The sequence below is a fragment of the Odocoileus virginianus genome, chromosome 10, assembly GCF_023699985.2.
Source record: "Odocoileus virginianus isolate 20LAN1187 ecotype Illinois chromosome 10, Ovbor_1.2, whole genome shotgun sequence".
Lineage (NCBI taxonomy): Eukaryota > Metazoa > Chordata > Mammalia > Artiodactyla > Cervidae > Odocoileus > Odocoileus virginianus.
This window is the reverse complement of record NC_069683.1, coordinates 24,638,723-24,664,767: the sequence shown is the minus strand read 5'-3', so window position 1 is coordinate 24,664,767 and position 26,045 is coordinate 24,638,723. Positions and strand designations below refer to the sequence as shown.

At 46.5% G+C, this 26,045-nt stretch overlaps 1 protein-coding gene and 1 long non-coding RNA gene across 4 annotated transcripts in view; one reads left to right on the top strand and one right to left on the bottom strand.

Annotated features, from left to right (window-relative positions):
- KIAA1549L (KIAA1549 like) overlaps positions 1–25,582 on the top strand; it is a 297,332-nt gene extending 271,750 nt beyond the window's left edge. For all 3 annotated transcript variants that reach the window (XM_070473197.1, XM_070473196.1, XM_070473198.1), the window contains 4 exons: positions 11,555–11,652; positions 13,901–14,049; positions 15,188–15,339; positions 22,388–25,582. In XM_070473197.1, coding sequence (XP_070329298.1) covers positions 11,555–11,652; positions 13,901–14,049; positions 15,188–15,339; positions 22,388–22,669 — 681 coding nt within the window. In that variant the 3' untranslated portion in view covers positions 22,670–25,582. The remainder of the gene's footprint in view (positions 1–11,554; positions 11,653–13,900; positions 14,050–15,187; positions 15,340–22,387) is intronic.
- Positions 11,032–13,933, bottom strand: LOC139037102 (uncharacterized). The gene is made up of 3 exons (XR_011489919.1): positions 13,301–13,933; positions 12,558–12,694; positions 11,032–11,133 (listed from the first exon to the last, which is right to left on the bottom strand). It is a non-coding gene; the product is annotated as an uncharacterized lncRNA (long non-coding RNA).
- Positions 25,583–26,045: the final 463 nt, after the last annotated feature.

Here is a 26,045-nt window from a genome sequence, read left to right as displayed (position 1 = left end):
GACTTGGGGATGTTCCTTAGATTTTCTACAGGTGAAATGAACAGATAAGAAAAATAACCAACTTCCTAAGGTGGTTGTAAAGATTAACATGAGGTACTAGATGGATGCCAGACACCCAGTAAATGCCACAAAGGTTTGTCATGATCATCTCATTAATTAGTAACTGTACTTTAGTATCTGAGAAAGTACCCAGTGACTAAAGGCTTTCATGATTTAAGCAACCATTTTAATTAGTTTGCATTTAATTAGTTCATCACCATAGCATCTACAGATAATCTTTTTAAAAAGACATAGTTTTATAAGCCACAGACAATAGACAATGCTTTTTGTGATGTATAGATTCTGCCCTTGTAATATTTCATGCCCTATCTCCAAGTTACTCATTAACAGAGCATTATAAATTGTCATTGTGATATGTAATTATCTAATAAAAGGTCAAGGCTATGGTTTTTCCAGTGGTCATGTATGGATGTGAGAGTTGAACGGTGAAGAAAGCTGAGCGCCGAAAAATTAATGCTTTTGAACTGTGGTGTTGGAGAAGACTCCTGAGAGTCCCGTGGACTGCAAGGACATCCAACCAGTCCATCCTAAAGGAGATCAGTCCTGGGTGTTCATTGGAGGGACTGATGCTGAGGCTGAAACTCCAGTACTTTGGCTACCTCATGCAAAGAGCTGACTCATTGGAAAAGACCCTGATGCTGGGAGGGATTGGGGGCAGGAGGAAAAGGGGGCGACAGAGGATGAGATGGCTGGATGGCATCACCGACTCGATGGACATGAGTTTGAGTAAACTCCGGGAGTTGGTGATGGACAGGGAGGCCTGGTGTGCTGCAATTCATATGGTCGCAAAGAGTTGGACACGACTGAGCGACTAAACTGAACTGAACTGAATAAAAGCTAGAGAAGGCATGTTGTTGACAAAGGTCCATGTAGTCAAAGTTATGGTTTTTCCAGTAGTCATGTGTGGATGTGGGTTGGACCATAAAGAAGGCTGAGCACCAAAGAATTGGTGCTTTCAAATTGTGGTGTTGAAGAAGACTCTTGAGAGTCCCTTGGACTGCAAGGAGATCAAACCAGTCAATCCTAAAGGAAATCAATCCTTATTATTCATTTGAAGGACTGAAGCTGAAGCTCCAGTATTTTGGCCACCTGATGTGAAGAGCGAACTCTTTGGAAAAGACCCTGATACTGGGAAAGATTAAAGGCAGGAAGAGAAGGGGGCGACAGAGGATGAGATGATTGGATGGCATCACTGACTCAATGGACATGAATCTGAGCAAATTTCAGAAACTAGTGAAGGACAGAGAAGCCTGGCATGCTACAGTCCATGGAGTTGCAAAGAGTTGGATACAACAATAATAAAAGCTAACATTTATTGAGTGCTTCACTGTTACTAGGTAGTGATCTAAGTGTCATATGTATGGTAACTCATTTATTTAGTTCTTATTGTATGCCTCTGAGACAGTTACTAGTTTTATCCCTGTTTTACAGATGTTGAAACTGAGGTTTCACAGCTTGTTCAAGTCACACAGCCAGGAAGGGGCAGAGCCAGGACCCAGAGTCAGGCCATCTGGTGACAAAGCCCATGTTCTTAACCTGCCTTCTGCTGTTATATTGTCTCTCCATCATATTATTTCTTTAATTTTACAGTAGACTCTTTGGGACACCTATGAGCTTATGGAGCCTTTTGATAACTTCAACCACCAGCCTCCAACAGCACCACTATGGTGGCATTTAATAAATTGCTGTTATGCTACATAACTACCTAATCTACACACTGTTGTGAACTTCCTTATTGTCCTTTGTTCCAGATTCTCTCCTTTACCAGGTCCCTGAGATGTCTTCTCTTAACACTATTCCTAATCCCCTCAGTCTTTCTCTTTGAATGTCAGTCTCTGGCCCAGCCTTTCCCTGTTGATAAAACTCTTATCAGGAGAGACCAAAGTTTATTTCAAACTGAGCCTTTGGGGCAGGGACACCTGTACTTGGATGAGGTCATCAGCACTGCAAGAGTTTGTCTTTAGGTCGGCAGGTGCAGAATTTCTGTTTTGTCCATTCACTCCAGGGTGATTAGATCATGCTGCTTAAACTCACTGAAACTGCTTTATTATTAACTTACAAACCTGCAGTGAGAAGCTGAATGACCAGTTGGGCCAGAATATTTGTTTGCTGGTCAACATGGTCTTTCATTGGCTTCCCTTGTAACTCAGCTGGTAAAGAATCCACCTGCAATGCAGGAGACCTGGGTTCAGTCCCTGGGTTGGGAAGATCCCCTGGAGAAGGAAAAGGCTACCCACTCCAGTATTCTGGCTTGGAGAATTCCATGGACTGTATAGTCCATGGGGTTGCAAAGAGTTGGACACAACTGAGCAACTTTCACTTTGGGCTTCCCTGGTGGTTCAGATGGTAAAGAGTCTGCCTGCAGTGAGGGAGACCTGGGTTCAATCCCTGGGTCAGGAAGATCCCCTGGAGAAGGAAATGGCAACCCACTCCAGTATTTTTGCCTGGAAAATCCCATGGACGGGGGAGCCTGGCAGGCTACAGTCTATGGGGTTGCAGAGTTGGACATGACTGAATGACTTCACTTTATGGTCTTTCATTAAGTAAAATCCAATTTAGGGAAAGTATGACATTGTCAGAAGGAAAACTGGTTGATATTAGAGTCATTTTTCTCAGCCTGTGATATGCAAACCCAGAGAGCAAAGTCAGTAAAGGAAATAGGGTAAACGTGGGACATCTTTTTTGCATCCCATTTTTCTGAGATATAGGTGGAATACAGTGCAAAATTCTTAATGTTTTAAAGGATTTTATTTTAATATTTACTAATTATTTATTTGGCTGTGCTGAGTCTTCGTTGTAGCATGCAGGATCTAGTTCTCCAACCAAACATCGAAACTGGGCCCCCTGCTTTGGGAGTGTGAACTCTTCGCCACTGGACCACCAGGGAAGTCCCCTTCATGCAGTGCTTAAGTTAAATAGAAGACTTCAGTCAATGCCCAGATCTCAGGAATCCAGGAACTTTGCTGGATCTGTTCAAGAAGCACTGACTTCCAGAAAAGGGCCAGCAACTCTGGGGCCACCACTGGCCATGCTCCCATCAGATGAGAATCCACATACCCTTTTTTTCAGAAAGAGTTAGAAAAATGCTCACTGAGCCTTGCAAATCGGGTACTTTAAAATACTTTCCCATGACAGTCGTATTACAGTTTCCACAATTACAGTTTTCTTAACTAATTGCCCATTAAATTGGTACTCTTCTTTATGGGGAAAGAAGGGATTTTCTCACTGAGATGTTGAAAACACTCTAATCTTACCACATAAAGTGGCTGTCCTTTGGGGGAGGGCTACCTGTATCCATTCTTATACTGATCCACACTGACTTCAGTTTCGTTGACTCATCCTTTCTGATTCCAGACATTGACCATATCCCCAAATTCTCCCTCTACCCAGAGTGGAATGGTACTCACCAACTGAATGACCTTACCTGGTGACCGTAACTCTGAGCCTCCTGTCTCCTCAGCCATAGAATGGTGATGAGAAGAGAGCTGCAGGGGGGAAAGGATGATAATTCATGTAAAATGCTCAGCAAGGTCCTGGCACTTAGCACCCAATGGGTGTTAGTAGATTTTAATCAGAGTGCTTTGTATGGAGCCTGGTACATGGAATTACTGGATAAATGTAGTCATTATTATAAAAATATTCTCTTCTTTCCACTGGGTTCCACTGTCTATCTCCCTTTTCCTGACACTTCCGAGATGACATCTTTTTCTTCTACTCTGTTATACTCTTTTTAAGAGCATGCTCTGGGTGCTCAGGGAAGCCTCACTTCTGTTTAAAGATAATCCTCAGGAATGACTGGGCCCCTCTAGCTGGAGGCCAGACTCTGGGGATCTGTGAACAGATCTGGGTTTCAGAGAGAAAAACTTAAACAACTGGGATGAGACTTCCAATGACAGGCCAGAATATGCCACAACCCACATCCATATGCCTCAATTTAACAAAACCATCTAAAAATGTCATTGTGGGAATATGAAAGTTTAGATGGTTCTGTTTGCTGTAATTCAGGATTGGCAGTTGTGCCAAGAAAGGCAGAAACGTTAGTATTATATACTTTTAAAAAATGAAGCCACCAAAGAATGGAAGTGGACTGAGAAATAACACAGGAGAGAGATGATCCATCAAACTGAATATCAAAGGCAGTTTTTTCATTGTTAAGGTTTCCTTTTGCCAACAACACATGAGGTCCTTATTTTAATGAAAAGAGAAATGGCTAACAATACACAGTAGCAATGGTAATTCTTAACCCAAGTTCTTGCCAAGCCCTCTTGTGCTATGATAATGTGGAAATCAATGGACATGGTGGCAATTTAGAATGATAACTATGATTACTTTTCAGCGTCCAAAAAGGAAGCACTCCAAGCTCTACTGGAGGATAATTGGAAGTTGCTGGTTCTAAATGCACTCGGCCAGGCTGATGGCATTTATATCATGGAAAAGGTTATTGCTGGCAGCTGGCGATTCCTGCACCTCAGTTCAGGAGACTCTTGATCATATTTTACCCCTTGAATCTATGAAGAAATTAGACTTGACACCTAATGACCAATCCAATTTTGCTAGCAGCCATAATGGGTCTCTGCCAAGTGGAATGAAAATATCCCATAGCCTTCCTGTTGGTGTCAGGGTAGGGGATGCTGAGAAAGGTATGTGTGCATGCTCAGTTGTGTCCGACCATTTGTGACCCCATGGACTGTAGCTCACCAGACTCCTCTGTCCATGGAATTGTCCAGGCAAGAATACTGGAGTTTCTATTTCCTTCTCCAGGGATCTTCCCGACCCAGGAATTGAACCCTCATCTCCTGTGTTACCTACATCCGCAGGCAGATTGTTTACTACTAAGCTACCCAGGAAGCCCTCCAAGAAAGGTAGCAGGGTGAAAACATCTTCCCCACTAGAGGCCTTACAAATGCAACGAACAGTGATAATAACAACAGCTGCTATCTATGGAGCTCCCACTATATAGGATATTAGGCTAAGTGTTCTTGTCTCTTTCAGGGCCTCCCAGATGTTACTAGTGGTAAAGAATCCACCTGCAGTGCAGGAGACACAGGAGACGCAGGTTCAATCCCTGGGTTTGGAAGATCCTCTGGAGGAGGGCATGCCAACCATTCTAGTACCCTTGCCTGGAGAATCCCATGAACAGAGGAGTCTGGTGGGCTACAGTCTATGGGATCACACAGAGTCAAACACAACTTAGCAAGAAACTTGCCCAAGGTGACACAGGACAGAGCTGGGGTTGGAACCCAGGGCTCTCTAACTTCAAAGCCCATGTTCTTTCCACCCTCTGGCCAGGTAAGCCAGAAGGTTGTCCCAGGTTCTGATGAGAACTCAAATCTAAACTTCAGAGTGTGCTCTTGTTATAAGGAAGCCTACCCAGTTGGATGGGGTTTTGTTCATTCCTATCATAACCCCTTGTAAGAGAGAGACATCTCTATTAAGATAGAATTGAGAAGATTATAGCCTGTTTTCCTCCTCTCCCCTCAAAAATAAAACAAAAGACCCCTTCTTAAACTTTCTTAATGATGAGATAACCAGGCATATCAGGCAGGAATTTGCATCCACAGCACTTGGGTTCAGAAAACGTTAAACATTTCTTGTGTTTCTCCAAATCTAATTTGAATCTATTCTGAGCTCCCATCCAGCCAGGTTTGGTGGGGCAGGAAGTGGAGGCGGGGGGTGCTCAATGTTAGTTCTTGCATTAAAGTCATTGGCAGTTTGATGAAGTTGAACAACAGCAAGAGGTCTACTCTAGGCAGTGCTGAATGGCTTTCAAGGATGGAGGGAACCCAACAAACCAAGAAGGTATCTGGAGACCTAAAAATGAGGCAATTCCATGTAATCAGTGGATCAGTATTACAGGGTAACTTACGTCCAGAGTAGGATGGGGCAAGGGGCGATCCGGAAGCATTAGCAGTTGCATTCAACACTGCAGAGGGGATGCTGGGACAGTTATATAGTTAACCTAGGGTTTGGGGGACAGGGAGTCAGGGAGTGCATTCCTAAGTCAAGATTTATGATGGGTAATTAGTCTTATGAGTGCAGGGACTACATCATCATAAAGTAGTGATACTACTTTATCACTGGACAGTAGCAGAGCATAGAGGCCACCTAGAACCTAATGATCATTAGATAGTATCTATTAACTGCAAAGCCCTTGACAGCACAGAAGTGATTTACCGCCCGGTACAGTCCCAGGTAGGGTCAATGGAAGGACAGGAGGAGCTGAACAGGCCCAAGATGGAGTCAGTTATGCCAGCTGCCAGCAATGAGGTGTTGCCCAGCTCCCAGAGTCTGTGAAGGTAGGTTGCTCAATATTACCTGGGACAGCCTGGGTTGGAGATCTTTGCCTATGGGCTGCCCTGAGGAATCCCCCTGGAAAACCAACAGACTGCCCAGTGTCTGGCAAATGCATATCCCTTCAGGCTTAGAGAAATCATTCAAGTGAATAGAAATCACATTTTTTGTAGAGGAATGCTGCGTGGAAAGGGAGAGAGGAGAGGAGTATGTAGCTCAGCTCACAAACTCAGGTGTACAAGACAGGTAACTATTTCTCTGTGATGTTGTTCTAGTGCCAAAAGCTCAATCTCAGTCCAAGGCCTCCCTCCTCATCTCTGATTAAACTTATTGTGTGTGTGTGTGTGTGTGTGTGTGTGTGTGTGTGTGTGTATGTGTGTGTGTGTAGGAGTAGGCGTGAGTGCCTACAAGGCGCAAAACATGGTCAGTGTGAAGAAAGCTTCAGCACTCGGTCTCATTTTATTCTCATCTAACTACTCTGGGCGGCACCTCTGAGAAGTGCTCCTTTCCACCTAGTCTGCAGGTGTTAGTCTGGGCAGGGCACAACTGTTTCCTGGTCCTCTTGCTTACAAGCAGACTCTCCCTTCCTCCCTTCTTTTCCCTTTCTCCAGACTTCTCTTTCCCTTTTCCCATGCCTGAGTCTTCTCTGTCCCTTCTGCCTCTCACCTCTCTCTCTCCCTCTCTTACACACACACACACACACACACACACACACACCTTGCCCCTCTCCCCTCTCCAGCATCTTCCTTCTATTTATTCTCTCTTCCACCTCTCCATCCCCTGTTCTCCCAGACTGAGATGGGACACAGAGCCCCTTCTCCAGACTCATTAGCATCTAAGCTCTGCTCTTCTTTAGTTAAGGGTCTTTGCCTAATACAGGGGCAGAGTGGTCTAAACCAGGGATTGCCAACCTCCAGGATCTAATGCCTGATGATCTGAGGTGGGGCTGATGTAATAATAATAGAAATAAAGTGCACAATAAATGTAATACGCTTCAATCGTCCTGAAACCGCCCCCCTCCCCAGTTCCATGTAAGCATTATATCCCATGAAGCAGGTCCAGGGTGTCAAAAAGCTTAGGGACCGCTGGTCTAAAGGTACCTCACTTCTTTCAAAGCGCATTTTGGCATCAGCTTTGAGTGCTTTAAGGGCTTAGGTTTTTTATATTCAGAATCCTAAACTCTTACATTTTGATAGTTGTAGCTTTTGAAATGCCTGGAACAGTTGACTCTTGGGCCGTCTATAGTGGTAGTGGACTTCCTTCCCTAGGGCAGACAGGTAAGATGTTCTTAGGGCAAGGGAAGGGCCCTGGATTCAAGGAACTATGGCAGCAGGGTCTTGGTTACTGCAGTTACTATATCAAAATACTATCTGGCCTCAGAAGGACGAGCATATCATTTATTGAGTACCCACTATGTGCCAGACATCACATCAACATATAAAATGAGTCTTTTAAACAGCCTTTGAAATGGGGGTATGATCGCGTTACTTTCATTAATGAGAAAACAGGTACAGAGAGGTAAGTTACTTGAGGTTAAGCACCTGGTAAAGCCAGGTTTCAGCTCGTTTGTCTGACTCCAAACCCATGTGCCACCCTTGGCTCAGAATTTTGAGACAGGGCCCTTCAACTGGCCGTGTGATTTGGGGCAAGTCAGCTCGCTTCTCTGGGTTTCGTTTTCCCTCTGTGTTAAGGTAAGGAGTGAGGTCTTGGTGTGTCCTGCTCTGTCCAGCTCGAACCTTCTATGACTCCCAGGGCCTTGAGAGCCTCAATGTTGCTCTCAGTAACGCCTGGTAAGCAGAGAGACCAAGATAAACACTGGGCATTCACCATGGGGTCCGTCTTCAGTTACCACGCCCTGTTTTCAACTAAATGAGAACTATCCTCTGGAAGATTCTATTTCATGCAATAGGATGTAAAGTTATTTATAGCTGTATGGGGCCTTAGGTAGACACAGGTTGTGTGAGCAGTATTTGTGGTGTGGCGGAATGGGCACCCTGCAGTGGAAGCCAGCATTGTCAGCAGGAATGGAAAGACTGGCATATCCACTCTGGCCTGGGGCTGACTGGCTGGCCCTGGACAGTGGCCTCCAACTAGAGTAGGTGGCTTTGGCCTCTGAGTCCTCGCTTTCCCACCAGTGCAAAGCCTGAGACCCTGATCTGTTCCTCCAACTGCAAGCTGCCCCCTTTGATCTGTCACCCCTCTAGTGCTAACCACCCCCCGCCCCGCCAAAGGTTGATCTGGACCAGATTCCCCCTCTGGCTGGATGCATGTGCACAAGGAGGGTCGAGCACACGGGGGGTCTCACCTGGGCTCATTCTCCACTGGGTTTGCTGGAAAGAATGGCCCTGACCCGCCCCCTCGCCCCCTGCCCAAGGACATTGGGACCGGGAACCTTGAGCAGACCGTGGTTACCATCCCTTCTACTTTTACAACCGAACTTCTGAGCTCAAAGGGTGGCCACTTCTTGTTACATCCATGCTTCTTACACCTGGGAGACCTAAGAGCTATTTATAAAGCCTGCCTTCAGTTCCGAGTGCCTGATCTTTCTAGCCAGAGGACAGGGATCCCAAAAGATGGTGTCCTTGGGTGCCAGACTGGGCCCCTCACGACCACTGTCATGTATCTAGAAACCTGGAACAAGGTAACAGTTTTGAACAATAGCTTCCAGTGAGATCTGAGTCACAAGGCAGCTGGCAGGGTTCCAAACACAAGGAAAAGGAACCAGAATACAAATCCAGGAGGACTTGGACCCATGGGGGAACTGCACAGGGGAAGGAAGGAAGACCCTGCTTGGGGGAATTCCTCAGCCCAGGGCACAGGCGGCCTTTCTGCTTTTCATGTGACCCTGTAGCTGCCCAGGAGGGCCAAGGGCACGGACCAAAGGAGACCTTGATCTCATGTGCAGGCTTGCTTTGTACCTGGAAAAATCATCCAAAGAAGGAAATTCCCTTGGTACTTGCCAAAACTTCAGAACTTTTAATCAACTCTTTGGTTAACTGTTACAAGACAGAGACACCAAATGCATTTTCTTGGCTGGAAAACTGTGTTGACTACAGAGTACGCCTTCCAAGAACCAGGGATAAAAATAAGTTGTCTGTCTCCTCTGCTGATATCAGGAGAGGCCAGAAGAGAGATGAGGGGCTAGACACCTCTTTCTCTGTTTTGGGAAAGGCATGTCCTTACTTTTTGGTTTGTTGATAATAGTGGAATGCCAAGCTGGAAGGACAATGATTTTCAAACTCTGCAAAACCATAGGGTTCAGGGAGTCCCCAGATGCCATCATGCAGGTAAGCAGAGGATCAAATTCACCAGAGCATCCCCACCCTCAACTTCAACCAGAGAAGTTCTGCTTTGATTTGGCTATGTATTTGGGCTATGTCAGAATGGTTTCATGGCTAAAGAAATGTTTTTTTGTGGAAACCCACAAAGTATTTCAGTACCTTATTTCACAAGGAAAATAAATAATAGAAAAATAAGGTGCAGAGGGACTGACGTGTCCACAGAGTGTGAATGACTGAATCAAAATAAGAGCCTAGGTTGGCTGTAAGGAGCTCAGTTTTACCTGTCTCACCTTGCCCTATCCCAGGCTTGGTCTCATAATTGATTGCCAGTATGGCATTTGTTTTCCAGGCAATCTCACCTTTCTTATTTGTTTACTGCTCATTGTTTCCATCTCTGATTTCAGCTCACAGTTTTTATTTTAGTTTGCTGTGATGTGGGAGGGAGAAGGTGGATAGTGGGTGGGAATCCTTAAGATTTCCTTACGTCTTGCAATTCCAGCATGCATTAAAAGCCATGTTTTACCTAGGATCTACTTGTTATTTAGTGGGTTGGCCCTTATGAGTAGGTAGTCTGCCATAGTGTGTGTGCTCAGTCACTCGGTCATGTTTGACTCTGTGCGACCCCATGGACTGTAGCCCCCCAGGCTCCTCTGTCCATGGGATTCTCCAGGCATGAATACTGGAGCAGGTTGCCATTTCCTACTCCAGGAATCGAACTCACATCAAATCGAACTCACATCTGTTTCATCTCCTGCATTGGCAGGTGAATTCTTCACCACTGTGCCATGTGGGGTGCCCATAATGCCGGAGGGAAAAGCCCTCATTCATTTTATTTATTTATTTATTTATTTTTCCCTCATTCATTTTAAAGGATCCTGTTTATGGATTCTCTCTCCTGCTACCTTTTGTCTGGATATCTTCAGGTTTAAAGCCCTATCATCTTGTTCCTTAAGAGATATGGCAGGCCTGATACCTATAGAAAAAAATGAATAAGAGGCACAAGCCAAGCTTTGTCTTCGCAGAGAGCATTCCTAGATTTTCTCCTGCTCAGAGGCTATGGTCTGGCTCGCTGGTCCTGTCTCTGACCATTTTCCTTTTCTCCCCTCTCAAGTTGATTAAAATCTTCACTTGACAGTTTTGATCCCTTATCTTTAAGTAGTGCTTTATAGATCACAAAATACTTACACATACACTGCCTGGCCTGATCTTCTTTGCACCCACCCCTCTGAGCAAGGCATCCTTGTCTCCATCTCAGCAGAAAAGTGAGGTCCAGAGAAGTCACCTGACTTGCTTAGGGACAGAAAGTCTATTTATTAGCAAACCTCCACCCATACTTCCTGATTCCAAACCCATTGCTTTCCCCCATTTCCATGAGTGACAAAATAAGCACAATCAATGATTCATTCTTTATCTAATATTTATTGCCCATCCAGGATATAACAGGCACTGTTCCAGGCGTGAAGATACAGCTGACAACAGATCCCTTGCCTTCATTACAGTCCTGTTGTGAATAATAAATAAGCAATGATATAATACCAGAGTGACAACTGCTATGATAAAAAATAAAACAGAATATGGAGCTCCAAGGGAATATGGGGCTGGATGAATGACATGAAGAAAGAAGCCACGGGAAGAACCAGGAGAGGAACATTCCTGGGGAAGCCCAAGGCGGGAAACAACTTGGCGGATTCTAAGACCAACTGAAAGACTCTGTGACTGCAAGGGCCCACCAACGCGAAGAGTGGGGGTAGATGAGATAGAAGAGGGGACTGGAAACATGTTAAGGGTGATGGAAGGGGGACGTTTGAGGAAAGAAGGAAAGTCTAACCCTTGAAGTCTGCTTCTCTATTAAGTAAGAAGAACCTGTGTGATGAGCACCAGATATTAACGTGTATCTCCCTGCATGCTTGTCTCTTTTGCAGGCCTACAGGTTTTCCCAGCTTCCTGAAATGGTCATGGGCTCTCCCCCTCCACCTGTGCCTCCGCGGACGGGCCCTGTGGCTGTCGCTTCTCTCAGGCGGTAACACATTCCTCTCTTTGCCTTGTTTGGAATATTTGCAGAGGATTTGGTGCTGTGAGCCCTGCCCTGACATACTTTCTTCATGCCCTGCCCCATTCAGGGGTGCATCACCTGTACAGACAACCATGTGACCAGGGTACCTTGAATGCAATGAAAGAAGTGGGGGCCACAGAGGGTTGGCCTACTTTATTACCATTGAAAATGGAAAGTCCTGTAGAACCCACAATTGAAAAAACCCAAGGTCAATTGCCCCATACCCTGAAAACCCCATGCCTTGACATAGAGCATCTAAAAATTATTCCAGTTTAGGCCGTCACAACAGCTGCCTCAAGTCTGGGCACCTCCTGCAGGTGTGTGCGTCAGAAGACCCTTTGTTACTGAGGGGTGGTGTCCAAGAGGCTGGGGAGCAGTGTGTCCAGACTCCTGCCCTAACTCTTGCCTTCCAGGATGGGGAGGCTGAAAGTACATGAACTTGGACAGGTTAGCTGGGAAGCATACATTCAGCATTCTCTTTGCTCTGTAATACTATAAAAAGCATATGCTTTAAATACAGACAGGAAACAACAGCCAAGAGCACTGGGGGAGGTTGGAATAGTCAATATGTCCAGGGCTTGGAGAGATACTGTGCCTTGGGGTCCATATGGGCCACTGCCCTGGCCTCCCCCAAAGTGCTTGTCACACTCTATGTGGGCCACAGGTCTGAACTTTGTGAAAATGGTGAAAAGAAACGAATTTTCCTCAGAAACAACCCTCCCTTCATTTCCAGCAGTTTAGGATGCTGAACTATATGTAGGCATCCCCCTTTGACCCCAGTCAAGCTCAGAGTACGGGGGTGGGGATAGCAGACCAGGGTTCCACCTTACCAGCCTGTAGCCTGCTGTGTAACCCCAAGCATGGTGCCTCACCTGTCTGGCTCCTCTCTCCTTATCTGTCAAATGAGAGCAAGTGCCTAAATGATCTGGGAGTCCTCAAAGGTGGCCACGTGTGCGGAGCAGAATCCAGGGATTTTCCCAGGATGGTTTTCTAAAGGAGTAGCTGATGCCTAGAAGCAGCACATGAGAAGCCAGAGCTGTGGGAGTGAGAAAAGGAGAGAAGGAGAAAGGAAGAGGGACCCCACTGGCCTGGTCCCCCACCACCCACCTCATGTGAAATTTAATCCTCACAGCCTGTGTCTGACCCTCCCTGGGGAACAGTTACTCCTGAGGGTTCTGAATTGGAGGAGCTTGTCATCAGTGATTCATGCTACATTTGCTGAAGGCGGGAACCTACTTATTTCTCCTCTCATGTCCTTCTGCACCATCTGCCATCCTTGCCAAGTATCAGGAGGTCACTGCCCTCCATAGGAACCCAGAGGGTTGGACCAGAGAGGACCTCTGAGATGGAGTCACCCTCCCCTCTGAAGAAACTGGGGCTCAGAGAGAGGAGGTAGTTAGGACTCAGACCCCTGCCTCCTGTCCTGCTCCCTTGCGCCCCTGCGCAGGTGGCCCTGTGGGCTGGCAGCCCGCCACCCGCTGGGGCTGTTTTTGCCTCCTTCCATCTGAATTTTAGGAAAGCCGAATGCCTCTGCCAAAGAGAAGACAGACGGGCTAAAGCACCCTCTATACTGGGGGGAGAGGCGGGTGCCCCCACCCCAGCCCCCTCTTCTTACCTGGCTTTCTGAGCACTAAGTGGAAATGGGTGTTAAACGGGCCAGATTCTCTGCTTACCTATGGAACTTAAAAACAAAAACGTGTTCTCACATTCATAACACCCAGCATGCCCTAAGCTCATGCTCCAGAGAGCAGAGAGCATACCCCAGCCGGAGCTTCCGGAGCCTGGGGCTTCTTGCTTCCTGCTGCCGCTCTCCAGACGAAGCCTTCCCATTGGCTGCCGGTGATGTCATCGCCTGCCAGGTTGACCATCCCCAGCTAAGACCCAGTGCTAATTGCTTGGCTCATTTTTATGTGGAGATGAAGTGCCACTCCCCAGAGACACAGGAGTCACCCACGGGGAGCACTGACCTTGAATGTCTAAAAATGACTCCAGCTCGGGCCACCGCGACGGCTGCTCCAGGTCTGGGCGGGTAGGCCCCCTTTGTCACCGGGGGGCCGGCGGGCTGCAAACTCAGGCTCGAGGACCCAGCAGTCCGGTCGCTCAGAGGCTGAGGCGCTCCCCCGCTTCCCCGGCGGTGACCTGCCCCGGGAGCCCCGCCTCAGCCCGCGGGCCGCGGGCCGGGCAGGCGGCTAAGGTGGCCTCTCTCCCCGCCCAGGTCCACTTCGGACGTTGGCAGCAAGACCAGGATGGCCGAGTCCGCGGGGCCCGAGGCCGCCCAGCTGCACGACAGCGCCTCCTTCGCGCAGGTGTCCCGAGGCCCCGTGTCCGTGGCGCAGCTGGATCAGTCGGCTTTAAATTACTCAGGTGGGCTAGAGGAGAGAAGCCTGGAAGAAGCCGGCGCCCTGCCCCAGCATCACCCCCTCCACCTCTGTATTTGCCTTCCGTGCTCTCCACCTTCGGTCCGCCAGACTCAGGGATCAAAGCAACTGCATTTCTGGATCCCCTGTAGCCCTGGCTAGAAGAGCTATTGCTTTTATTTGTTTACAACATCTGAAATCTGACAAAATACTAAGATATATTACAGTCAGGGTGGATGTTAGCATCTTTCCAGACCTCAGACCTTTAAAAAAAGCATTCCAGATATAACTGTCTGTCCCCAACTCATTCTACTTCTCCCCAGAGGTAATCACAGTCCTTAAGTTGTAGGTGTTAACGTTTCACTAGTTACAACAGTACACTGTGTTAATGCTGTATATATTTTAAATTTACATAAGTGATGTCAAGTTATACCTTTCCTTTTGCACTATTTTCTTGACTAAACATTGTTAGCAAGGGTTCTCCGGGTTGCTACACTCATATTGATCTAGTTCATTTGTTTACACTGCCATATGGTATTCCATTATGTGATATGCCAGTTTATCCTGTCCCCTAATGAGGGACATACTGATTGTTTCCAGTGTTTTGCTATTACAAACAATGAACATGGAAGTTTGGACATGCCCTAATGGGTTTTTTCTTTTAGTCAAACCATTCCTTTTAGGCTAAAACACCCAGTTGTCAACACTTATTAAAGCATAGTGTGTCCAGAAATTCTACCAGTGAAACCCATTCCTTTTGGTTCCTTCTTCTTGGCTCTTTAAAAACACCCATCCTTCTGGGAGGAAAACCCCTAGCACCAAGGTGTCATTCCCTCTTGCCAGCAGATCAGGGGTGTGGGATGGGGATGGGGGAGTTGGTGAGGCTCTGCAAGGGGAGTTGAGCTGTCGCTCTTCTAGAAAGCCAGGTCCGAGTCTCAGCAGGTGACTCTACTACTCTCTGGGCAGGTGAGCAGGGGCTGAGGCTGCAGGTGGAGATCTGTTGCCCTTTGCCCCGCCCCCCCCCCCCCAGTAGCTCCTTCCCCAGTGCCAGAATCCTGTTTCCCAGCTTCCCCAAGCTTGTGCAGATGTCAGCCCAGTGGGCAAGGCACTGGCTTAATCTCACCCATCCATCTCCTCCATGCCAGGTAATACGGTGCCGGCAGTGTTCGCCATCCCAGCTGCCAACAGACCTGGTTTCACTGGCTACTTCATCCCGACGCCCCCTTCGTCCTACAGAAACCAGGCCTGGATGTCTTACGCCGGAGAGAACGAGCTCCCCAGCCAGTGGGCTGATTCGGTGAGACCCTCGCTGATGCCCTCACAACTTGACCTGCTTGACACACTTCAGGGAGAAAATGAATGTGAGGCTGAGGCTGAGTGTTTTGTTATCTCAGGCCCCCTCTCACCAACCAGGTGTTGAAAGTCAGCCTTTAGAAGAGACATTTGGAGGGGGTTGGGGTTGTGGGGATGGGTGGTGGTGATATCCTTCAGTCAGATTCCACCTCTTCCTGGAGGGCACCCTATATCAAATACATTTTTATATTCACTGTCATTTTTTGAGTATTTTCTATGTGCCAGACACCATGTTAGATGTTTTATTTATGTTGTCTTAACCTACACAAGACCCATCATGTAGGTATTATTGTTGTTCCCATGACGTATCCAGCATTCAGACCTGCATCTTCCCAGCTCCAAAGCCTTTACTAAGTTTGTTCCTTTCAACTTTAAAATCCTGTAAGAATTCTAGATGCAATACCAGAAAAAGTATTAGAAACCCAGGACAGAACTACTTTGCATGTAGATCCAAAGGCTTTCTGCATGTCTTCAGCTGAAGACTGTCCTGTCAGAGTCCCCTGGTTTCTTCCTTATATGACTAGGAGTTTATGGCACAGTTGACTTGACCCAGCCTAGACCAAAGAGGGGCAGTGACAAGCTGAACCTGAACATGCACACCCAAACCTGCCTTTCGGCCACCTGTTAAAGCACTGCCAAATGAAAAACAAAAAACAAGCAAACAAAAATAGCACAGCGATGGCCCCTAGAGTGGGTTGCTGCAGTCCCTGTGTGAGACCATCCATCATGGATAAGAAAGGCAGGCTGTCATCTGAAGGCCCGTGGTGCTGTATTCATTTTAGGGTTTATTTCAGCGTTTGTCAGTACACATTGACAGCCAAGACCCGTGTCAACTTTTCTCTCTGTCCAGACCCTTAGGGTCCATACTGTCTACCCCTACAGGTTCAGTTCAGCCCCAGCATTGGTGTCTGCTCTTATTGTAGTGATGCCACATTTAAACAACATCATCAGGGTAAAACTTCCCTACATATTTATTAATTTTCCTGATGATCAAATTATCCCTGAGCTTCCATGGTGGCTCAGCGTTAAAGAATCCGCCTGCTAATGCAGGAGACACATGCATTGTGTCTCCCGATCCCTGATTTGGGAGAATTCCACATGCCACAGAGCAACTAAGCCCACATGTCACAACTATTGAGTCTGTGCTCTAGAGCCCGTGCTTCTCAACAAGAGAAACCACCACAATGAGAGGCCTGTGTAGTGCAAAGAGAGAGTAGCTCCCGCTCTCCACAACTAAAAAAAAGCCCACGTAGCAACGAAGACCCAGCACCGCCATAAATAAATAAATTAAAATTGTATATTAGAAAAGTTATCTTTAAAAAAAGCTCATCCCTTTAATTGCCAAAATATCTTTAAAATATGTGCTACCTTGAATTTTAAAATTCTGGAATGAATTACATCCTTCTCCCCTTCTTTAGAAGAAAAACATAATTTAATTTGTTTTTAACAAATGAGTCAATGTCATTATTATGCCTCACTGTACTAAAATGATGTCTGTAAGATGGGCTCTGATGGTTTGTAGAATTACTTCTACGTCAAACATCTCCAAACTCTGCTTTTTGGAATTACTCCAGGGCTTAGTATGGTTTTTCTTTCTCTGACCTTGCTCCCAGCTCACTCCTTCTATTGCTGCCAGTGTCCCCACTTTCAGATATACTCGCCCTTAAATACGCTTTTCCTAATGTACTATTATCTGCAAATGAGGCATGTCTGAGCTCAGCAGAGTTGTTTGTAGAGTTGGAGTAAATAAGCTCTAAGAGAGTAACTAGAGGCATTCCCTACTGATAGGTCTACACATCTTAGTGTGGGAGTGTTTGGCCTGTGTTCTGGTTGTTAGTGGGCCTATTTTGCTTCCTTTGTCATGCTCAGCTCTTCTAAACAGCTGAAATCACGGGATGTGCGTTGATCAGTTCAGATTTTATTTGACTCCGTAATTCCACTTGCAATCTAAACATAATGTGTACTTTCAGAAAGTAGATGATACTTAACTTGTGCTAATTAGGCAGTATACTTGCAGCTTTGTCAGCTCACCCTCTGTGAGCAGAGTGCGCTGGGTGCTTGGCAGGAGCCAGCAGAGGTGTTTACAAAACCTTGGCCCTTGCCTTCAAGATACTTACAAGTAACACTTAGCCAGGCTTATGGCGACATAACTCAGATGCCTCTGGGTTCTTGTTGCCTTAAAGATGAAGGAAAGGGAACCCAGCAAATCAAAACCTCATCTTTTGGAGAGGATGACTTGATCACCGCCCTCTCCCACCCCCATCCCCAGTGTGAGGGAGAGCTAGTTTCCTATTAGCTGTTTTTAAGAGAAAAATGATTGCTACAGCCTAGATGGGTCTTTCATGGAGCCCAGTTACCATCTGCAGGTAAGCAGGTATGGCCTCTTGCGTGGAACACAGTAGCCAGTTGGGAGGTCAGGTGCTTTATCGCATTTGAAAGACTGTACAGGAGGTTCAGAGGGACTGGTTGTCAGCTTGAGAAAGATATTCCATTGGAGAAAATGTTCACCCTCTGGCATCACCGCCTCAATGGACATGAGTTTGAGCAAACTCCAGGAGATGGTGAAGGACAGGGAAGACTGGTGTGCTGTAGTCCATGGGATCGCAAAGAGTCCAACATGTCTTAGCAATTGAACAACAACTACATCCATGTGAGAAGCAAAAAGTGCCTACCATCAGCTGGTGCTAGTGGTAAAGAACCCGACTGCCAATGCAGGAGATTTAAGAGACATGGGTTCTATCCCTGGTTGGGAAGATCCCCTGGAGGAGGGCATAGCAACCCACTCCAGTATTCTTGCCTGCAGAATCCCATGGACAGAGGAGCTTGGCGGGCTACAGACCATAAGGGTCACACGGAGTCAGACATGACTGAAGTGACTTTGCATGCACGCACACCTGCATCATTTGGATGTCTGGCCTGCCTGATTCCAGGTATCCAAATGTCAGGAGCTAGCTTGCATAACACCTGGACCTGGCTTGATAAACAGATTTCATTCTTGGTGCTAGATGGAGAGGGATTGGGAAGGAGTTACCAGGCTCAGCAGGAAACTGCTGTCGTCTATAGGGGATGCCTGCCATGGGCACTGGCTAGGCAAGGAGTGATGTTTGCCAGTCCTGGATTTTGGTCCACAAAGTGTGATGGGTCCCAACTGCATCTCCTGTAAGAGAGGAAGACTATGTCATCTCCTCATCTTCCGCATTTCTGAAGGGAACCTTTCATGCAAAGGACAGAAATGGTATGGACCTAACAGAAGCAGAAGATACTAAGAAGAGGTGGCAGAGCTGCAAGAACACACAGAAGAACTATACAAAAAAGATCTTCATGACCCAGATAACCACGATGGTGTGATCACTCACCTAGAACCAGGCATCCTGGAGTAGAGTCAAGTGGGCCTTATGAAGCATCACTACGAGCAATGCTAGTGGAGATGATGAAATTCCAGTTGAGCTATTTCAAATCCTAAAAGATGATGCTGTGGAAGTGCTACACTCAATATGCCAGCAAATCTGGAAAACTCAGCAGTGGCCATAGGACTGGAAAAGGTATTTTCATTCCAGTCCCAAAGAAAGGCAATGCCAAAGAATGCTCAAACTGCTGCACAATTGCACTCATCTCACATGATAGCAAAGTAATGCTCAAAATTCTCCAAGCCAAGCTTCAACAGTATGTGAACTGTGAACTTCCAGATGTTCAAGCTGGATTTAGAAAAGGCAGAGGAACCAGAGATCAAATTGCCAACATCCGTTGGATCATCGAAAAAGCAAGAGAGTTCCAGAAATACATCTACTTCTGCTTTATTGACTACAAAGCCTTTGACTGTGTGGATCACAACAAACTATGGAAAATTCTTAAAGAGATGGGAATACCAGATCACCTGACCTGCCATCTGAGAAATCTGTATGCAGGTCAAGAAGCAACAGTTAGAACTGAATGTGGAACAATAGACTGGTTCCAAATCGAGAAAGGAGTACGTCACGGCTGTATATTGTCACCCTGCTTATTTAACTTATATGCAGAGTACATCATGAGAAATGCTGGGCTGGAAGAAGCACAAGCTGGAATCAAGATTACCAGGAGAAATATCAATAACCTCAGATATGCAGATGACACCACCCTTATGGCAGAAAGCAAAGAAGAACTAAGGAGCCTCTTGATGAAAGTGAAAGAAGAGAGTGAAAAAGTTGGCTTAACACTCCACATTCAGAAAACTAAGATCATGGCATCTGGTCCCATCACTTCATGGCAAATAGATGGGGAAGCAATGGAAAAAGTGACAGACTATTTTTTGGGGCTCCAAACTCACTGCAGATGGTGACTGCAGCCATGAAATTAAAAGATGCTTGCTCTTTGGAAGAAAAGTTATGACCAACCTAGACAGCGTGTTAAAAAGCAGACATTACTTTGCCAACAAAGGTCCGTCTAGTCAAAGCTATGGTTTTTCTGGTGGCCATGTATGGATGTGAGAGTTGGACTATAAAGAAAGCTGAGCACCAAAAAACTGATGCTTTTGAACTGTGGTGTTGGAGATGACTCTTGAGAGTCCCTGGGACTTCAAGGAGATCCAACCAGTCCATCCTAAAGGAAATCAGTCCTGAATGTTCATTGGAAGGATTGATGCTGAAGCTGAAACTCCAATACTTTGGCCACCTGATGCATAGAACTGACTCATTTGAAAAGACCCTGATGCTAGGAAAGATTGAGGGCAGGAGGAGAAGGGGACGACAGAGGATGAGATGCTTGGATGGCATCATCAACTCAATGGACATGAGTTTGAGTAAGCTCCAGGAGCTGGTGATGGACAGGGAGGCCTGGTGTGCTGCAGTCTATGGGATCGCAAAGAGTCAGACATGATTGAGCGACTGAACTGAACTGAACTGCGCCAGTGGAGTCAGGTACCCCCGGCCTGTCCCAGCCACCAGCACCAAGTCAGTTAATGCTGCAGAGCTGGGAGGTCTCATAGTTGGACAGTGACCCTCAGCTCCAGCTGAGCTTGAAGTCCAGGGAAAGGGGACACGGCAGCTTCTTTCACAAACATAGGGCGCCAGGTGCCTATCCTTCAATGATTTTCAAATCATGCTGCTCAGAACCCTGGGTCCTAAGACACTCCCTTCTGTGTACCACGCACAGTTCGGGGCACTGATGCACAGTGATAAGCAGGTGAGACACAGTTTCACCTTCACAAGTCGATGCCTGAGATGGGTGATGAAGTCATGAGTGATGACTAGTTATGCTAGACAAAGTTCATGGAAGGAATTTACAGGGAGTCCTTGACTAACACAGAGCTGGGGAAGGTCTCTCAGGAGAAAAGGAGGGTGAGCTGAGACCTGACAGGCAAATCCTGTGTCCTGGCCTTGGCGCTCTGTTCCCCCAGTTAATTACCAGTGTGTCCCCAGCTCACATGGCCCAAGGACTTGCGCATTCTGACTCCAGTTTTCCTCTAAGATGCAAGTGCAATGTATTTGCAGCTTTGTCTTTCTTTGCCAGGTCTTGTAGGGAAATTAAAGCCCCAAACTTTGGGATATCCCGTCACTTCTTTCTTTATTCGGGTCCTCCCTGGTTCTCACCAGGCCCATTGAGGTAGCCTCAGATCCTGTCTCCTCGCCACCTCCAGTGGGTCCACCTCCTCCAGAGTGTTCCTTCCTACAGTACAGACCTTTCCTCTGCCTGACACCCCTGGTGGCTCCCAGGCCAGGCCTTCTCAGGAGGCTCATCAGAACCTCTGACAGGGACTAGGAGGGGCCTGCTTTCTTACTACATGTTCACCCACCCAGAATTTCTGAATCATCACCCAACCTCATCCCACTCCATCCTCACCAGCTACCACACACCCATCTCTGTAAAGAATAGGAACATGCTGAATTCCTCAGAAGTGGGCCCGTAGAAAACGTAACTTGGTAGCCTGGGGTTCAGCGGCTTTCTGATCTGGTCCTGCCCACCCTTCTTCCTGACCTCCTCCCACACCACACACACCCTCTGTGGCCAGACCACCTTACTGAACCTCCGTGGGGACGCTGTCTTCCATGTATTGCCAGGCCTCTGCATGGCTCTCCCTCTGCCTGGAATGCCCCTTCCACCGTGTCTTCTGCAAAACAGCCTCTCCATCCTTGCCGTCTCCTCTCCAGACTCAGCTAAGATGCTTCTCCTGGAAAGCTGCCTTACTGCCCACATATGTCCCATCCCCTGCAGCACCCCAGGGCCTACGTGATCCATGGGCACTTATCTCACAGTGATGCAAGTCGCACTATGGAATATAAAGATCTTTTGTGGATTACCCTGGAAACAGTATCCCCATGTGTGGCCCTGTTCCTGTGGGCAAGTCGATCCTGAATTCTGAATCATTGTCCTGCCGATATTTCTAGAAGTGTCCATATTATTGGCATAGAACTATCTTCCACTTTTAATGAAAAGAAAATTTTTTCAAGACACCAAGATCATATTCCAGACACATGATGTGATAGTTCAGTGATTAACTCTCAGCCTGGAAGCCAGCCTGTCTCTGTGGCTTGTTAGCTGTGGCAGCTTTGACTGAGACACTGTTTGTTTTTGTTTCCTCTTCTGTAAAATAAGGGTAACAATACCTACCTCCTAGGAGAACTGCTTTGAGAATTAAATGAGATCATGATTGGAAAGCCCTTAGCACAGGGCTCATTCAGCATTAACTGTTGTCATTAGTAATAAATCCCTGAGTCCTTTGAGGTCCTTAAAGAACAATACTTCTCTGCCTAGATGGTGCTTATAGATTCAGATGTAGACTGGGTATGTACCCACTGTTTCCACAAAGTGTAAAATGCCTATTTAATTCATCCAACCAGCAGAACCAGTGAGTCCAAGTCACCTAGCTTTTATATCTGCGCAATGGCGAGTTGCCTTCCTTTTCTTGTAAATCTCCTTCATTGTCCTCAATGCCCTCCTCCTTTGGTATCTAGTGTATCCTATGACTTGAGCCCATTCCTGATACCTGGCCCTGTCTTCTCTCCCGACATGCTCTGCAGGTCCCCCTCCCGGGGTACATCGAGGCTTACCCCCGATCCCGGTATCAGCAGAACTCGCCCTCCAGGCTCCCTCGTCAGTACAGCCAGCCAGCTGGGCTGCACCCCAGCTTGGAGCAGGCCCCGGTGCCCTCCACAGCAGCCTCACAGCAGAGCCTGGCGGACAACGACCCATCCGACACCCCCCTCACCAACATTTCCACGGCAGCCCTGGTGAAGGCCATCCGGGAAGAGGTGGCCAAGCTTGCCAAGAAACAGACAGACATGTTCGAGTTCCAGGTCTAATGCCTTCACCCCTTGAGACTTCCAGACTCTGAGGAAGCAGGCTTTGGGTTTCTCCAGGCATGGTGGGACTGGAGACAGGAGACGATGTGGGAGTCTTTCTCACCCTCAGTTTCTAAAAAGGTGAACAGAGGGGCTTCTGGGGAACAGGAAACTCTTGAACAACGGGATGCTTGGCCTATTCAACTGATTGTATGTCAACAAGTCCGCATGTGGGACCATATGTTTGATACTCTGTTACGTTAACTGTTTGAGCTGTGGGTGTATTCCCTCTCCTATGGAGCGTTAGTCTCGAGAGAGGAGACGCTTGCTAATCTGCAGATTCCTGTCCAATACCACATTTTAACAGGTCATCAGAAGGGGGAGAGCACAGCTCTATCTTCAGTGACCTCTGCATGTTAACTCTGTTTCTGTGTTAAAGGCAATGCAGGCGTGTGATGAAGCCCCAGACTGTTCTCTCATTCAGCCAGAACTATAATTATCCAGTCACCTCCAGTCTCCAAGGGAGACACCGACTCCAGCCAAGAAACTTGAGTCCTTTTCTTTTAAAGGTTCATATTCAAAGTCAAATAAATTGGATGAAAATCAGGACTGTCAATGGCTGCACCTAAACATAGTCCTGACTCTTTCCCCCACCCCTAATTAATTCAACAAAGGCCAAGAAAGAGAGAAGATAAGAGGGAATGGTGGATTCGTGTTGACAGGTTCTTTGAAAAGGTGTTGTCATGTTGGAAATAGAGTATTCTGCAAGTCGGGCTCTAGCTCGAAGAGCATCGGTGCTAAGAGCTTTTAGGATCCTACAAAAGAAAAACAGCTTTTTTTGCCCTACAGTGAAGGTAGCCTGAGAACAGAGCTTCTCTCTTTTGGGGGGGACAATAGATACATCGACTTTTACAAGGAAATCTCTGTCTCTTCAACAATGATGTCCAGCATGTGCTGCCCAGTGATACAAAAGGAAATAGTCACTGATGCCTGTTGGAAGCAGGAATAGTGAACCCAGTCTCCCCAGGCTGCAGCCTCTGTTTATAGACGCTTCTGAATGTAGAAAATCTGTTGATTTACGTTCAAATGTAAATAACATTTTTAAAGGTGTATGGAGTTAGCCAGTCCCCTCCCATACTTGTCCCTATAGTTAATAGACATAGGAGGACATTTGCCGCAGTGGCGGGCTTCTGACCTCGTGACCATGATGCTGTAAGTTAGGCTTCCTGGCATGGTAGGTCAGCCTCCAGAGCTCTGGGTGGACATTGCCTTGCAGCCCTGAGGCACCGGCTGCTGACTGTCAACGCTGACTTCGGGTAGCCCAGGGGGAGGGACACCCTGGTTCCATCACCAACTTTGGGAGCCGTGCTCAATGTCAAGGGCTTTCATGGTGTCTGTTGGGGAGTGAGGTCCTTTCCCGCCTTCACCCATGATCCATCTAGCTTCAGCTTGTATTCATCTCCTCTGAGTCCATCCTGCCATTCTCCTCATGAGTTTCTTTGGTCTTTATTGAGAGAAGAAGGTGGAAATTTTCAAATTGAGAGAAGAGTAGGAATGGAACTGATAAGAGTGAGAGAATCAAACTGTCAAAGCACAGACTTTTCAAAGAAGCTGTTTTTATTTCTCAATGGCAAATTGCCCTTTCTGCAATGTTCTGGAGATGATGTGTCATGGATCCCCCCAACCAGTCTCTTGTTCGGATGATATTAGGTAGCGTCCTTTTGGTATGCTGGTTGATCTTTCATAGTGTTAGCTTTTTGTTACTTAAAAAAAAATCAGCTATAAATAAAATGTATTTTTGTAATTTCCATGTGTATATATGGTATATTTCTACCAATGGCCAGTAGTTGTAACCCAAAACCTAAATCAGTTTGCAAACACTGTGGACAGTGCAAGATTTTATTGACAGATTAACACAATGCCTAAGTCTGTCCAAATAGGTATTCAGTGCACTTGAATGAACAAAGAGCCAAAGAAACTCAGCCTTTTCATGCAAACGGTATGAGTCTGATAAAGTCAGCTACATTGTCCCGCCTTATCAATGATATTACTATCTCATCAGTGCAATGATATCAACCCAGTACTTTGTCTACTTGGTAAATGCTTGGAAATACTGTATGTGAAAATGAGGTTTCAAGACCTTAGTGTAATTTAAATATATACACATGCTTCCAAGACAGTGTCTGCACTTTGGATGTCCCAGTGACTCAGAGGAGGAGCCCACAGTGTGCAGTGGTCTGGCTCCAGTTGGCTAGAGGACGCTGAAAAATCATGGTGAGCTGTGCAGGGTCCCGTGAGATTCCGAGTCAGTCAGTGGAGATGACTACAAATATAGCATGCGAAGTCAGACACGCTCTTAAACTAGACTCCACAGGTTTAAGAGCAGTATATGGGAGGAAAACCTTAAGGTGAGAAGAAATCAGTGTGGTCCATGTCCCACCAATGCAAAGATGGCCGCCATTGTTTGATGTCCTGTGACTATGATGGGGGTCCCTTTTCTGAAGAGTCTCCTGACTGTTAGGAGATGACAGAGACCTGGATGGCTGGCCTTGAGAAAAGGCAAGTGTTCAGAAGTGCCATGAGAGCCCAGAGACTCTGTGTTCCTCAAGACCCTCCAGACAGTTGAAGAAACCTTGAAGAACAAGAGGACCTTTGATGACCTCCAAGAAGGAAGCCAACGTTCGGAGAAGGGGAGTGACCTGCCCAAGGCCTTCAGCCCTGAGCCCACTTACTCGTGATCAGGCTTGCTTTCCATTTCACCATGCTGCCTGAACACTTGTCAGTGATGCGTTTCTTGAACTGTGCTAGGAAGTTTAAAAAGTAGACAAGGGTTATATGAGGGACTCCCTACATTCTTGCAAAGGAAAAAGATGTTGAATACAGTGTATAGAGGACAATGCATTTGTGGCATAATAAACATTTTTTGGAACTAGTTTCGATGTGAGTTTTCTGAGTTCATGAAAAGAAAACCATTTTGGCTTTTTCTAGAGAGTGCCATCAAGGAAATGGGTTCTCCACTGCAGTTGAAGACTTTAGGGGTGTATTCTTCTCTTAGTGCCATGGATCCAAACAAGCAACCTGAGCTGATTAATGACTAAGACAGGGTGGATTATGTAGGAATCAGTTCTCTGGTGCCAGAAGTTACATTGTGCATTTGTTAATTTAAGAATTCAGCAGAAGGGCATGTATAATTTCTGGGCATTCTTGATGAAAGAATGGATAGGATATTGTTGGATTCGTGATTTTTAAAAAAAGAAAAGAAAAAAAACCCTCAGAGTACAGATGGAGGAGGAGAAAAATTTAAATACCTGACTAAAATGCTTCTCTAACAGGCAGGAACTAAAAAAATATATCAAAAGATTTAAATCCTAATTACCAATAAATAGGCTTCTTTTTT